The sequence below is a fragment of the Mustelus asterias genome, unplaced genomic scaffold, assembly GCF_964213995.1.
Source record: "Mustelus asterias unplaced genomic scaffold, sMusAst1.hap1.1 HAP1_SCAFFOLD_298, whole genome shotgun sequence".
NCBI classification, from domain to species: domain Eukaryota; kingdom Metazoa; phylum Chordata; class Chondrichthyes; order Carcharhiniformes; family Triakidae; genus Mustelus; species Mustelus asterias.
Window position 1 is genome coordinate 54,744 of NW_027590262.1, and position 16,629 is coordinate 71,372.

The window sequence follows — 16,629 nt, forward strand, 5'->3', positions numbered from 1 at the left end:
GTCCGACCAAAATGAATCACCTCGCACTTATCAGTGTTAAACTTCATCTGCCATTTTTTGGCCCATCTCTGCATCCTATCAATGTCTCTTTGCAGCCTACAACAGCCCTCCACCTCATCCACTACTCCACCAATCTTGGTGTCATCAGCAAATTTACTGACCCACCCTTCCGCCCCCTCCTCCAAGTCATTGATAAAAATCACAAATAGCAGAGGACCAAGCACTGATCCCTGTGGTACACCGCTGGGAACTGGTCTCCAGTCTGAAAATTTTCCATCCACCACCACCCTCTGTCTTCTATGAGATACTGTAAGAGTTTTAACAACAGGTTAAAGTCCAACAGGTTTATTTGGGAACAAATACCATTAGCTTCCCACTCCATCTGACGAAGGAGCAGCGCTCCGAAAGCTAATGGTATTTGCTACCAAATCAACCTGTTGGACTTTAACCTGGTGTTGTTAAAACTCTTACTGTGTTCACCCCAGTCCAACGCCAGCACCTCCACTTCTATGAGACAGCCAGTTACTTAACCAATCGGCCAAATTTCCCTCTATCCCACACCTCCTTACTTGCTTCATGAGCCTACCATGGGGAACTTTATCAAACGCCTTACTAAAATCCATGTATATGACATCAACTGCTCTACCTTCATCTACACACTTAATTACCTCCTCAAAGAATTCAATCAAATTTGTGAGGCAAGACTTCACAAATCCGTGCTGACTATCACAGATTAAGCTGCATCTTTCCAAATGGTCATAAATCCTATCCCTCAGGACCTTTTCCATTAACTTACCGACCACCGAAGTAAGACTAACCGGCCTATAATTACCAGGATCATTCCTATTTCCTTTCTTGAACAGAGGAACAACATTTGCCACTCTCCAGTCCTCTGGCACCATCCCCGTGGACAGTGAGGACCCAAAGATCAAAGCCAAAGGCTCTGCAATCTCATCCCTTGCCTCCCAAAGAATCCTAGGATATATCTCGTCTGGCCCAGGGGACTTATCGACCCTCAGGTGTTTCAAAATTGCTAATACACCTTCCCTCAGAACATCTACTTCCTCCAGCCTATCAGCCTGTATCCCATTCTCATCCTTAAAAACATGGTCCCTCTCCTTGGTGAACACAAGAAAAGTATTTATTCATCGCCTCTCCTATTTCTTCTGACTCCATGCACAAGTTCCCACTACTGTCCTTGACCGGCCCTAACCTCACCCTGGTCATTCTTTTATTTCTCACACAAGAGTAAAAAGCCTTGGGCTTGATCCGACCCGCCAAGGACTTCTCATGCCCCCTCCTAGCTCTCCTAAGCCCCTTTTTCAGCTCATTCCTTGCTACCTTGTAACCCTCAAGCGACCCAACTGAACCTTGTTTCCTCATCCTTGCATACGCTTCCTTTTTCCTCTTGACAAGACATTCCACCTCTTTTGTGACCCATGGTTCCCTCACTCGGCCATTTCCTCCCTGCCTGACAGGGACATACCTATCAAGGACACTCAGTATTTGTTCCTTGAACAAGCTCCACTTTTCATTTGTGCCTTTTTCTGACAGTTTCTGTTCCCATCCTATGCTCCCTAATTCTTGCCTCATCGCATCATAATTACCCCTTCCCCAATTATAAACCTTGCCCTGCCGTACGGCCCTATCCCTCTCCATTGCAATAATGAAAGACACCGAATTGTGGTCACTATCTCCAAAGTGCTCTCCCACAAAGAAATCTAACACTTGGCCTGGTTCATTACCCAGTACCAAGTCCAATGTGGCCCCACCTCTTGTTGGCCTATCCACATAGTGTGTCAGGAAACCCTCCTGCACACACTGTACAAAAACTGCCCCATCCGAACTATTCGACCTATAAAGGTTCCAATCAATGTTTGGAAAGTTAAAGTCACCCATGACCCTGTGACCTCCACACCTATCCATCATCTGCTTTGCAATTTCTTCCTCCACATCTCTGTTACTATTTGGGGGCCTATAGAAAACTAACAACGTGACCGCTCCTTTCCTATTTCTAACTTTAGCCTATATTACCTCTGTAGGCAGATCCCCCTCGCACTGCCTTTCAGCAGCCGTTAAACTATCCTTGATTAACAATGCTACTCCTCCACCTCTTTTACCACCTTCCCTACTCTTACTGAAACATCTACACCCCGGGACGTCCAACAACCATTCCTGTCCCTGTTCGAACCATGTCTCCGTAATGGCCACAACATCATAGTCCCAAGAACCAATCCACGCTCCAAGTTCACCTATCTTATTCCGGATGCTCCTTGCATTGAAGTAGACACACTTCAACCCACCTTCCTGTCTGCTGGTACACTCCTGTGACCTTGATACCCTCCTCAGTACCTCACTACACTCAACACTGGCTTCTGGACTACAGCTCCTTTTCCCATCCCCCTGACAAATTAGTTTGAACCCCCCCCCCCCCTGAAGAGCCGTAGCAAATTTCCCTCCCAGGATATTGGTGCCCCTCTGGTTCAGGTGCAACCCGTCCTGTTTGTACAGGTCCCACCTTCCCCAGAATGTGCTCCAATTATCCATGTAACTGAAACCCTCCCTCCTACACCATCCCTGCAGCCACGTGTTTATCTGCACTCTCTCCCCGTTCCTCAACTCGCTATCACGTGGCACCGGCAACAAACCAGAGATGACAACATGGTTTGTCCTGGCTCTCAGCTTCCACCCTAGCTCCCTAAATTCCTGTTTTAAATCCCCGTCCCTTCTCTTACCTATGTCATTGGTACCGATGTGTACCACGACTTGTGACTGTTCCCCTTCCCCCTTAAGGATCCTGAAAACACGGTCCGAGACGTCACAGACCCTGGTACCCAGGAGGCAACATACCATCTGTGAATCTCTTTCACTGCCACAGAACCTCCTATCTGTCCCTCCAACTGTCGAGTCCCCAATGACTATTGCTCTCCTGTTCTTCCCCCCCCCCTCTTCCCTTCTGAGCCACAGGGATGGACTCCGTGCTGGAGATCCGGTCACCGTGGCTTACCACTGGTAGGTCGTCCCCCTCAGCAGTATCCAAAGCGGTATACTTGTTGCCGAGGGGAACGACCACAGGGGATCCCTGAACTGACTGCTTCCTCCCAGCCCCTCTCACCGTCACCCATCTATCTTCATTCCTCGGGGTAACTCCATCCTGAAGCTTCTGTCTATGACCACCTCTGCCTCCCGAATGATCCGAAGTTCACCCAGCTCCAGATCCCTAACACGGTCTTCAAGGAGCTGGAATTGGATGCACTTCCTGCAGGTGTACTCAGCTGGGACACTACTGGTGTCCCTCACCTCAACCATCCCACAGGAGGAACATTGCACTGCCTGCACTGACATCCCTGCTAACTTCCCTGAATAAGAAACGAAAGAGAGAAAAAAAAAGCTTACCTGTTCTCACTCCGAGTCCTCTTTTTTTAGGTTAGAGGAGGGGGGAGGGTGGGAGACTCCAAACTGAGATTAAACCCAGACAAACTGAGATTAAACCCAGACAAACTGAGATTAAACCCAGACAAACTGAGATTAAACCCAGACAAACTGAGATTAAACCCAGACAAACTGAGATTAAACCCAGACAAACTGAGATTAAACCCAGACAAACTGAGGTTAAACCCAGACAAACTGAGATTAAACCCAAACAAACTGAGATTGAACCCAAAGGACTGAGATTGAACCCAAAGGACTGAGATTGAACCCAAAGGACTGAGATTGAACCCAAAGGACTGAGATTGAACCCAAAGGACTGAGATTGAACCCAAAGGACTGAGATTGAACCCAAAGGACTGAGATTGAACCCAAAGGACTGAGATTGAACCCAAAGGACTGAGATTGAACCCAAAGGACTGAGATTGAACCCAAAGGACTGAGATTGAACCCAAAGGACTGAGATTGAACCCAAAGGACTGAGATTGAACCCAAAGGACTGAGATTGAACCCAAAGGACTGAGATTGAACCCAAAGGACTGAGATTGAACCCAAAGGACTGAGATTGAACCCAAAGGACTGAGATTGAACCCAAAGGACTGAGATTGAACCCAAAGGACTGAGATTGAACCCAAAGGACTGAGATTGAACCCAAAGGACTGAGATTGAACCCAAAGGACTGAGATTGAACCCAAAGGACTGAGATTGAACCCAAAGGACTGAGATTGAACCCAAAGGACTGAGATTGAACCCAAAGGACTGAGATTGAACCCAAAGGACTGAGATTGAACCCAAAGGACTGAGATTGAACCCAAAGGACTGAGATTGAACCCAAAGGACTGAGATTGAACCCAAAGGACTGAGATTGAACCCAAAGGACTGAGATTGAACCCAAAGGACTGAGATTGAACCCAAAGGACTGAGATTGAACCCAAAGGACTGAGATTGAACCCAAAGGACTGAGATTGAACCCAAAGGACTGAGATTGAACCCAAAGGACTGAGATTGAACCCAAAGGACTGAGATTGAACCCAAAGGACTGAGATTGAACCCAAAGGACTGAGATTGAACCCAAAGGACTGAGATTGAACCCAAAGGACTGAGATTGAACCCAAAGGACTGAGATTGAACCCAAAGGACTGAGATTGAACCCAAAGGACTGTTTAATAAACTGAGTTTATGCCAATTTTTACAGAACTCTAATTGGACATCAGCTGGAATCCAGGCCCAGCACCTTAGGAGGGAAGGAGCGGTGGTAGATTTACCATCGAGGTTCTGGGAAGACGGACTTCAATGGGATTTTTCTCCTTGGAGCAGAGAAGGATAAGAGGTGGGGGGAGGGGCGATTGAATCGAGCCGTTCAAAATCTGGGAGTGTTTGGATGGGATAAATGAGGACAAAGTGTTTCCCGTGACAGGAGGGTGGATAACCAGAGAAACAAAGATTGAAGAGAATCAATAAAAGAACCAGAGAGGAGTGATGAGGAAAAACAGCAAGTTGGTGCTGGCTGAAAGGGCGGAAAAGCAGATGCATTTGGGAAATTAGAGAGTGATGGACAGCGGGGGATATGTTTATGGGACTTGCAGCAAAGAGCAGCAGAAAAAATGGATTGCTCAGGAGTGGTGGAGGTGGGGGGAGAGGGTTGGGGGCAGGGGTGTGCAGCTCAGTCATCTCCTATGCTACACCGTTCTCACTGCTTTGCTTCTCTATCTGCTCTCTCCCTTGCCTCCCCCCATCTCTCCCCTGCCCCCCCACCCCCCTCTCTCACCTGCCCCCCTGCCCCCCCTCTCTCACCTGCCCTCACCCCACCCCCTGTCATCTTTTCTCTCTCTGGACAGGCTCAGCAGCTCATCACTATCTGCCGTGAGTATATCCTGGGCCTCAGCATGGAGATTGAGAGGAAGAAACTCCCCAAAGACACCCTGGAGCAACAGAAACGCATCTGTGAGGTATGTCTTGCCTGTGGGGAGGGGGGGGGTGGTGATGTCCGTGATCAGCCGCATGAGTGCGAGTGAGACGGTGAGGGAGGAGTGGGGGAATTAGTGACCTCTGCCTTTTCTCATGGTCTGATTTTTCGCTCCCTGCCTGCCCTTCTACTTCTCCAGATGGCGGCCTACTTCACCCACTGCAGCCTGCAGCCAGTCCACATGATCCTGGTCCTCAGGACTGCCGTTAACCTCTTCTTCAAGCTCAAGAACTTTAAGACGGCGGCTGCCTTCGCTGGGAGATTGCTGGAGCTGGGGCCCAAGCCCGACGTGGGGCAACAGGTAATGGCACGGCTGGGGAGGGGGTTGGGATGGCGTTTCAGACAACAATAGCTCCTCGTTGCATCTGCTGGGTGTTGCAGAACACCTAACAACACTTTGTACACCACAGAGTCATCCCGGTGCTCATCATCAAGCCCACACCTTTTATTTAAGGGTACAGAGGATTCAAGTACAGGAGCAGGGATGTCTTGCTGTGATTATACCAGACCTTTGTGAGGCTACACCTGGAATATTTGTGTGGAACTTTGGTCTCCAAATCTGAAGAAGGACGTTCTTGCTATAGAGGGACGACAGAGAAGGTTTACCAGACTGATTCCTGGGATGGCGGGACTGATGTGTGAGGAGAGATTGCGCCGGTTAAGATTGTATTCGCTGGAGGTCAGAAGAATAAAGGGGGATCTCAGAAACCTATAAAATTCTAACAGGACTAGGCAGTGTAGAGGATCTAACAGGACTAGGCAAGAAGGATGTTCCCGAGAGTGGGGCTGTCCAGAACCAGGAGCCACAGTCTGAGGAAGTGGGGTAATCCATTTAGGACTGAGATGAGGTGAAATTTCTTCATCCAGAGAGAGGTGAGTGGGTGGAATCACTACCACAGAAAATAGTTGAACCAAAACATTGTATACTTTCAAGAAGTTGGATGTAGCTCTTGGGGCGAAGGGGATTGATGGATATTGCGGGGGGGAAAGGCGGGATCAGGCGATTGAGTTGGATGATCAGCCATGATAATGAATGGCAGAGTTGGCATGAAGGGCTGAATGGCCTCCTCCTGCTCCTATTTTCTATGTTTCTGTGACTAACTTTATATTCCAGATTTTATGAATTGAATTTCAATTCCAGCTGCCGTTGTGGGATTGGAACCTGCGTCTCCCTGCAGCCTTAATCTGGATTACTGGTCCAGTGACGTCACCTGTCACGGCACCAGCATCTCCCCCAATCTGGACATGATTCTCCGTTGAGAAATGAAAGGGGATCTCATTGAAATAAAGTTTGATGGGCCGACTGGCCTCATCCTGCACTGTGATTCTGACATTGAGGAGATTGGGCCTACTTTTTCTGGAGTTTAAAAGAGTGAGAGTCGATCACACTGAGGGTTACACAGGGTGGATGTTGAGAGGCTGTTTCCCCTCCCCTGAACCTGGCTGGGAAATCTAGAAATGGGGAGGGGGGGGTCACGGCCTCCGGATAAAGGGGGGTGGCCATTTTGCACTGAAATGATGAGATATTTCTTTCCTCGGAGGGTTTGTGAATCTTTGGGATCCTCTACCTCAAGATAGGTGGGATGTTTGGGAGTTGTGTGCGCTCAGGGCAACAGAATGACATATTGATCTGTGCACACTGGGGGGCATGTGTGTGCACTGGTATCCCAGCCCCGCCCCCTTAATTACTCCCATTTGTGCGCAGGAGCAATTGTGTACGTCCATGCACACCGTGTTGACAGCAGTCACTGTTCTTCCCTCAGACTCGCAAAATCCTGGCGGCCTGTGAGAAGACTCCAAGCGACGCTCACCATCTGAACTATGACATGCATAATCCGTTCGACATCTGTGCAGCTTCATATAAACCTATTTACAGGTAGGGAACAGCATTTGCCATGTCAAACAAGGGATTGGGTGATGAATTAGTACCCCCACCTCACCTCTTCAATTACCATAACACAAGGATCTGTCCTGAGGGAGTGCTGCGCTGTCAGAGCGTCAGTACTGAGGGAGTGCTGCACTGTCAGAGGGTCAGTACTGAGGGAGTGCTACACTGTCAGAGGATCAGTACTGAGGGAGTGCTGCACTGTCAGAGGATCAGTACTGAGGGAGTGCCGCACTGTCGGGGTCAGTACTGAGGGAGCGCTGCACTGTCAGAGGGTCAGTACTGAGGGAATGCTGCACTGTCAGAGGGTCAGTACTGAGGGAGCGCTGCACTGTCAGAAGGTCAGTACTGAGGGAGTGCTGCACTGTCAGAGGGTCAGTACTGAGGGAGTGCTGCACTGTCAGAGGATCAGTACTGAGGGAGTGCTGCACTGTCAGACGGTCAGTACTGAGGGAGTGCTGCACTGTCAGAGGATCAGTACTGAGGGAGTGCTGCACTGTCAGAGGGTCAGTACTGAGGGAGTGCTGCACTGTCGGAGGGACAGTACTGAGGGAGTGCTACACTGTCAGAGGGTCAGTACTGAGGGAGCGCTGCACTGTCAGAGGGTCAGTACTGAGGGAGCGCTGCACTGTCAGAGGGTCAGTACTGAGGGAGTGCTGCACTGTCAGAGGGTCAGTACTGAGGGAGCTCTGCACTGTCACAGGGTCAGTACTGAAGGAGCGCTGCACTGTCAGAGGGTCAGTACTGAGGGAGTGCTGCACTGTCAGAGGGTCAGTACTGAGGGAGCGCTGCACTGTCAGAGGGTCAGTACTGAGGGAGTGCTGCGCTGTCAGAGGGTCAGTACTGAGGGCACACTGGCATAGCGTCAAATGTTGATCGGCTATGAAAATATGTTTGTTTTTAATTGGACTAATTCTCAATTTCATTACTTTTCAATTGACTTCATCTATAGAGGGAAACCTGTTGAAAAATGTCCATTAAGTGGAACCTGCTACTGTCCAGAGTTCAAGGGTCAAATCTGCCATGTAACAACAGTAAGTAACGTTCTCACTTCATCCATAGTAGGACTGAGAGATAACAGTTAGTGTGCAAATATCTCCGAGAGAGGAACTGAGATGCAAGATATGTACAGATATCACCAGGAAAGAAGGACTGAGAGACTCCAGTCAGTGTACAGATATCTCCCTGAGAGGGACTGAGAGACACCAGTCAGTGTACAGATATCTCCGAGAGGGACTGAGAGACACCAGTCAGTGTACAGATATCTCCCTGAGAGAGAGAGGGACTGAGAGACACCAGTCAGTATACAGATATCTCCCTGAGAGGGATGGAGAGACAGCAGTCAGTGTGCAGATATCTCCCTGAGAGAGGGGGATTGAGAGACACCAGTCAGTGTACAGATATCTCCCTGAGAGAGGGGGATTGAGAGACACCAGTCAGTGTACAGATATCTCCCTGAGAGAGAGGGATGGAGAGACACCAGTCAGTGTACAGATATCTCCCTGAGAGAGGGGGACTGAGAGACACCAGTCAGTGTACAGATATCTCCCTGAGAGAGAGGGACTGAGAGAGAGTCTTATAGCTGCTCCTTGCTTCTGTTTTGATTGAATGTTTATCTTTCTCTGTTTCCAGGTGACTGAGATTGGGAAGGACGCCATTGGCCTCCGCATCAGCGCCTTGCAGTTCCGCTGAAGCTCCTTCGGGCACTTTTGTCTTTGTCCTGTGCCTCTGACTGTAGCAGGCTCAAAGATTGTGTTGTGTTAGAAGCTCATTGTTTCTCCCTCCTGCTATGAACAAATTACAAGTTAATATCCGAGACTCCCAATTCTGCTTCTTCGCATTCTGACTCTGATATTTTGCTCCTTCCTTCTGTTTCCCCTTGTCCTTGGTTCCCTGCCCTCATTTGGTAACACTTGAAATGTTTTATCTATTGTAATGGTGGCTTGTACTCATTCCACACTCATCTTTTCCCATTCCTGCTTGTCACTTCAAATGCAGGTCTCAATAAAGTTAATCTGTTGTGCTCCTTGTTTGACTCCTGCTATTAGTTTATTTACAAGAATTGAGGGGAGAGGGCTGGAGTTGCTGTACGTCACAACACAGCAGAATCAAGGCTGACATTCCTCCCACTGCACAGTACTTGGAACTCTGCACTGGGCCAGTACTGAGGGAGCGCTGCACTGTCAGAGGGTCAGTACTGAGGGAGTGCTGCACTGTCAGAGGGTCAGTACTGAGGGAGTGCTGCACTGTCAGAGGGTCAGTACTGAGGGAGTGCTGCACTGTCAGAGGGTCAGTACTGAGGGAGTGCTGCACTGTCAGAGGGTCAGTACTGAGGGAGTGCTGCACTGTCAGAGGGTCAGTACTGAGAGAGTGCTGCACTGTCAGAGGGTCAGTACTGAGGGAGTGCTGCACTGTCAGAGGGACAGTGCTGAGGGAGTGCTGCACTGTCGGAGGGTCAGTACTGAGGGAGCGCTGTACTGTCAGAGGGTCAGTACTGAGGGAGCGCTACACTGTCAAGAGAGTAATTACTGAGGGAGCGCTGCACTACTTGAGGATCAGTACTGAGGGAGCGCTGCACTGTCAGAGGGTCAGTACTGAGGGAGTGCTGCACTGTCAGAGGCGCAGTACTGAGGGAGTTTTGATCTTACAGGATCACTATTGTAAGATTGAGTTTGGGAACCACAGACCCTCAGATCGGCAGTCATGTATTGATCGTAATTTTAAGGTTTTTTATTAAGCTATAGTGTGATGATGAACAGCTGACTAGATAGGTAAATACTGACAATAGAGAACAGTTTACCAATCCTTATGACTGCAGAACTGAACGTGGCTGATCTCCTCAGTTAGAATTGTTGGTGTCTGTCTCTCCTGTTTGTCAATGGCAATTTTCTCCTCCTTGGTGTCTGTCTCATTGGGCAATGGGAATCCTCTCCTCTCCTTGGTGTCTCCTGTTGGTCAATGGGAATCATCTCTCCTTGGTGTCTCCTGTTGGTCAATAGGAATCATCTCTCCTTGGTGTCTCTCTCCTGTTGGTCAGTAGGAATCCTCTCCTTGGTGTCTCTCCTGTTGGTCAATGGCTATCCTCCCCTCGTTGGTGTCTCCTGTTGGTCATGGGAATCCTCTCCTCTCCTTGGTATCTCCTGTTGGTCAATGGGAATCCTCTCCTTGGTGTCTCCTGTTGCTCAATGGAAATCCTCCCCGCTGCTTGCTCCTGTTCTCCCCGGGCTGACACGTCACTGGGTAGTTTGAATCATGTGACTGCCCAGGCGCGATCGCTGGCCGGTTTGTCGCTATGGTTGCCAAGGGCTAGCGGTGGCGGGGCGGGCCGAGCGGCCATGTGCCTGCCAACCCGAAGCAACAACAATTGGTCCAGTGAAGTGCCTGCTGCTCTGAACGGCTCCCCCGCCGCCTCGCACCGAGGGAGAGACAGGACTGTGGCGCCGGTCCCTAAAGCCTGATGTGTTTGCCGCCGGGCCTGAGCTTCCCTGGTGCGACCTCACTCGCAGCATTGGACCGGAGGGGCCTAGCAGGGGCTGTGCTCCACTCCCTTCGAGGATCGTGAGTGAGCTGAGAGGTGAGGCAGTACAGATAGTGGCCAGGACGTGCCCCATAAGGGTCGGCTGGAGAATTCATTGCAAAGGCTGGAAGCTGACACACAAAATGCCGGAAAATGTCAACAGGCCTGACAGCTTCTGTGGTAAAGATGGTGTCGGTAGACAATAGCTCTATTCTCTCTCCATAGATGCTGCCAGACCTGCTGAGATTTTCCAGCATTTTCTATTTTTGAGTCATTGAATGATTTGATTTATTAGATTTGAGTTATTGTCACATTTGATTTATTATTGTCGCATGTATTAGTATGCAGTGAAAAGTATTTTTTTCTTGCACGCTATACAGACAAAGCATACTGTTCATAGAGAAGAAAAGGAGTGCAGAATGTAGTGTTACAGTCATAGCTAGGGTGTAGAGAAAGATCAATTTAATGCGAGGTAGGCCCATTCACCTCGGCATGGTACGGTACTGGCGGCACAGTAGCACAGTGGTTAGCACTGCTGCTTCACAGTTCCAGGGACCTGGGTTCGATTCCCGGCTTGGGTCACTGTCTGTGTGGAGTTTGCACATTCTCCTCGTGTCTGCGTGGGTTTCCTCCGGGTGCTCCGGTTTCCTCCCACAGTCCAAAGATGTGCGGGTTAGGTTGATTGGCCAGGTTAAAAATTGCCCCTTAGAGTCCTGAGGTGTGTAGGTTAGAGGGATTAGCGGGTAAAGTATGTGGGGGTAGGGCCTGGGTGGGATTGTGGTCAGTGCAGGCTCGATGGGCCGAATGGCCTCTTCTGCACTGTAGGGTTTCTATGATTCTTCTATGAAAAGTCTGACAGCAGCAGGGAAGAAGCTGTTCTTGAGTCGGTTGGTATGTGACCTTAGACTTTTGTATCTCTTCCCTGATGGAAGAACGTGGAAGAGAGAATGTCCGGGGTGCGTGGGGCCCTTGGTTATGCCGGCTGCTTTGCCGAGGCAGAGGGAAGTGTAGACAATGTCACTGGGTGGGAGGCTGGTTTGAGTGAAGGACTGGACTTCGTTCACAACCCTTTGTAACTTCTTGCGGTCTTGAACAGGAGCCATACCAAGCTGTGATACAACCAGAAAGAATGCTTTTTATGGTGATTTTCCAGAATTTTCTGTTTTTGTGATTTGATTTGATTTATTGTCACATGAATTAGTAAACAGTGAAAAGTATTGTTTCTTGCGTGCTATGCAGACAAAGCATACTGTTTATTGAGTACGTAAGGGGGAAGGAAAGGAGAGGGTGCAGAATATAGTGTTACAGTCATAGCTAGGGTGTAGAGAAAGAGAATGTTTCATGGAGCATAAGGCATAGGTTACACTGCTGCCTCACAGCGCAAGGGACCCAGGTTTGATTCTCGGCTTGGGTGACTTTCTGTGCAATGTCTGCATGTTCTCCCCGTGTCTGCGTGGGTTTCCACAGGGTGCTCCGGTTTCCCCCCTCAGTCCAAAAGACATGCTGGGTTGGTGCATCGGCCACGTTAAATTCCCTCCGTGTACCCGAACAAGTGCCGGAGTCTGGCGACTAAGGGATTTTCATAATATGTTGTGGAACCAACCAGGGAGCAGGCTGTTCTGGATTTGATATCGTGTAATGAGCAGGGATTAATTAGTGACCTCGTAGTTAAGAATCATTTGGGAAGAGTGATCGTAGTTTGCTAGAATTTCAAATTCAGTTTAAGCACCAGCATTCTGGAGTTAAATGAAGGAAATCACATGGCTAGGAGGGCAGATTTGGCCCTTGTTGACTGGGCAGAAGACTAAAAGGTAGTTGATGATCTGTGGCAGATGTTTAAGGAGATATACAATTTCTCCTAACTAAAAATGGGCGGCACGGTAGCACAGTGATGCGCATCAATTTGACACGAGGCACAAAGCTTCGGTAAAAGAAGGCTTTTATTAACTAACAATGGAACTATCAGAACTTTAACACACTATCCCAGACTGAAGAGGTCCCGCCCGAGCAGGGGGTCTTCTACCTCTCCCAGGAGGCGGAGCCCGACTGGGATGTGCCACAACAGTTACAACCACAGGTGTATCAATCCCACCCTAGCCCAACAACAACATTAGAACAATCCCACAGTGGGAACCAACGATGGTTCACCACACACAGTGATTAGCACTGCTGCTTCACAGCTCCAGGGACCTGGGTTCGATTCCCGGCTCGGGTCACTGTCTGTGTGGAGTTTGCACATTCTCCCTGTGTCTGCGTGTGTTTCCTCCGGGTGCTCCGGTTTCCTCCCACAGTCCAAAGATGTGCGGGTTAGGTCGATTGGCCAGGTTAAAAATTGCCCCTTAGAGTCCTGGGATGCGTAGGTTAGAGGGATTAGTGGGTAAATATGTGGGGGTAGGGCCTGGGTGGGGTTGTGGTCGGTGCAGACTCGATGGGCCGAATGGCCGCTTTCTGCACTGTAGGGTTTCTATGATTTCTATGATAAAATATATCCCAGAGATGAAGGAGAAAACATCCGTGGCTAAGCAAGGAAGTTAAAGACAACATAAAGACAAAAACGAAGGCATACCACATTGCAAAGGCAAGTGGCAGACTGGAAGATTGGCAAACTTTTATAGATCAACAAAAGGTTACTAAAAAAGTATTAAAAAAGAGCAAAGGTAAGTTATGAAAGAAGTCTAGCACAAAATATAAAAGAAGGATGGCAAAAGCTTCTACATAAGTATATAAAAGGGATGAGTGTAGCTAAGATGAATGTTGAACCCTTGGAGGTTGAGACTGGGGAATTAATAGTGGGGAACACAGAAATGGCAGAAACTCTGAATCAATATTTTGCCTCAGTTTTCAAGCTGGAGGACACTAGTACCACCCCAATAGTAACAGGTAATGCAGAGGTAATGTAAAAGCAGGAACTTAGAACAATCATCATTAATAGGGAAAAAGTGCTGAGCAAACTACTGGGATTGAAGGCAGACAGGCCCCCAGGGCGTCTAATACCCTAGGGTATTAAAGGAAGTGGCAGCAGGGATCATGGATCCATTGGTTATAATTTTCTAAAATTTCCTGCATACGGGAAAGGTTGCAGTGGATTGGAATGATGCTAATGTAAATGCCCTTATTCAAACAGGGAGGAAGACAGAAAGTAGGAAACTATAGACTAGTTAGTTTAACATCTGTTATTGGGAAATTGTTAGAATCCATCATTAGGGAGGTAATAACAGGACATTTGGAAAGTCAAAAGTGTAATCCATCAGAGTCAGCATGGTTTTATGAAGGATGAATCATGTTTGACTAACTTGCTGGAGTTCTTCCAAGATGTAACAAGCCAAGTGGATAATGGGGATCCTGTAACTGTAGTATAAGTGGACTTCCAGAAGGTGTTTGATAAGGTGTTGCACACAGGGTAAGATTACATGGGGTTAGCGGTAATTTATTAGCTTGGATCGAAGACTGGCTAAGTGACATAGGGCAGAGTTTTCTGGAGAAGTGGTTCTTTTTCTGGTTGGCAAGTTGTAAGTAGTGAGGTGCAACAGGGTTTTGTCCACTGGCCTCAATTATTTACAATCTATATTCATGACTTGGACACAGGCATAGAAAGTACCATAGCCAAATTTGCAGATGATCATAGAATCCCTACAGTGTACAAGGAGACCATTCAGCCCATCGAGTCTGCACTGATTCTTTCCACTTGGACAGAGTATCTTACCCTAGGTGCTCTCCTCCGCCCTATCTCCGTTCCCCCACACATTTAGCATAGCCAATCCACCTAACCAGCACACCCTTGGACTGTGGGAGGAAACCGGAATACCCGGAGGAAACCCACGCAGACACGGGGAGAACTCCACACAAGTCACCCAAGGCTGGAATTAAACCAGGTCCCCGGTGTTGTGAGGCAGCAGTGCTAACCATGCAGCATGATACTAAAATAGGTGGGATACTAAATTGTGATAAATAAATAAGCAATTTACAAATGGATATGGATGGTTAGATGAGTGGGCCAAAATTTGGCAGATGGAGTTTTAAGTGGATAAATATGAGGTAATCCATTTTGGTCGGAAAAATCAAAAGGTAACTTATTACCTGCCGCAGCTGCATACTAGTTTTCGTGATTCATGTATAAGGACACCGAGATCCCTCTGCACCAAAGCACTCTGAGGTTTCTCTCCATTTAGATAATGAGGAAAGCAAATGGAATGTTGGTATTTATTGCTGAAGGAATAGAATGTAAGGAAGTGTTGCTGCAACTGCACAAAACATTAGTAAGACTGCAGCTGGAGTATGTTATACACTTCTGGTCCCCTTACTTGAAGGATGTAGTTGCATTGGAGGCAGTTCATAGGTTCGCTAGATTGGTTCCAGAGATGCGTTTTCCTTATGAAGAGGTATTGAGCAGTTTAGGCCCATACTCTAGATTTGAGAAGAATGAGAGGAGATCTAATTGATTTATTTAAAGTGTATTGTGGTGATATAAACAGGGCCTAGTTTGAAGGCTGATAAAATTGGATATCCTAAATTAAATTATCCTAAATTAAAGAATTGGGCATTTAAAATCAAACACAGTCAAACCTCAGGCAGGCCAATTGTACAAATACACAAACGTGTCTGCACCTGAGACTCAGCAGGAGATCATTGCACCTCATTGAAACGCACCGGCCTATTGTTAGAAGCCCAGATCGGGCCAGACTTTCTGTCACTGAAAGTTCCTGGGAGTTGGACACCTGGGGGCGGACCCTGGTGTCCTGTCAGGCAGACATCAAGAAACCCACTGGGTATTGGAACCCCCTCCTGGGACCTCATTGGCCGGAAGCCAGAGAAGTTTCTGGAAAGGCAAGCAGGCTGGGGGGTAAAGGGACATACTTTGAGAGACCAGCAGCGAAGACTCGACGAAGGAGGCGGCCGTGCCCATTCGGAAGACTGGCCGAAGAAGGAAGGAAGGAAGAAGCTGCCATCGAGACTCACCTTCGATGGACCAGAGGGACTCAGAGAATCGGGCCTGCAGTTCAACCAAACCATCTTTGCGGGTAGTATACTTGAATCTGCTGGGGTATCCTCTTGTTTTATGTGGGTAATTTAAGGGTTAATAGTGTTATTATTAATAAACTTGTTGAACCTTTACTTGTGTTTGTCCTTTGTCCATCTTGCAAATAAGGACACTGGGGTAAAACCTTGGAGTAAGTAAACTGGTTGAAAGTGTCTGAGAATTAACAGGTACAACAGTGGCACCCCAGATGGGACTTCGATAAGAAGTAATATGTTGCTCCGAAGTCGAACCTTTAACCCGGTATTCTCCGACACTCCATCTGAGCTTTAATTAAGAGGGCAGATGCCCCACGTGACGGCCAGTCTTAAGTGAGTGAAGGACTAATACAGATTCAACCAGTAAATTGGGCCATAAACCTGGTGTCTGTAACACAAGGTGGACAAACTGTGTAGTCAGAACTAGAACAGTCTAGGGAATTTGGGTAAAATCTACGGGAGGGAATTTAGTGAAAACTGGACCCCTACCCCGCTCCCTTACCTATACTCAAGTGACGAATCCTAAAAGGAAATAATCATGGCCAGTCATGCTGCATGGGAGGACCTCTGGGATTGGGGTTCAAATGTCCAAATCTACCCATGGGTCTGCATTCTGTCACAACTGGCCGTAATAGGAATCCTACTTATGGCAGTGTACCTAACCATCCTCACATTTAAGTGCGCCCGATGGAAGACCGCGCGCATACAACAATTGGAAGCGGAGGTAAGCACAGGAGAAGAAAGGAACCAAATCAATATGATACACATGAGCCAATTCCAGGCTCAATGTGATAAAGCCTGCCAAAAGGCACAGCGTGC

The 16,629-nt window shown here is 48.2% G+C and overlaps 1 protein-coding gene across 1 annotated transcript in view; it reads left to right on the forward strand.

Moving 5' to 3' along the window:
- copa (COPI coat complex subunit alpha) overlaps positions 1-9,309 on the forward strand; it is a gene marked incomplete at its 5' end in the record, with an annotated part of 63,611 nt that extends 54,302 nt beyond the window's left edge. The window contains 5 exons of the mRNA XM_078204287.1: positions 5,268-5,378; positions 5,535-5,696; positions 7,159-7,271; positions 8,233-8,314; positions 8,913-9,309. Of these exons, the coding sequence (XP_078060413.1) occupies positions 5,268-5,378; positions 5,535-5,696; positions 7,159-7,271; positions 8,233-8,314; positions 8,913-8,972 (528 nt within the window). The remainder of the gene's footprint in view (positions 1-5,267; positions 5,379-5,534; positions 5,697-7,158; positions 7,272-8,232; positions 8,315-8,912) is intronic.
- Positions 9,310-16,629: the final 7,320 nt, after the last annotated feature.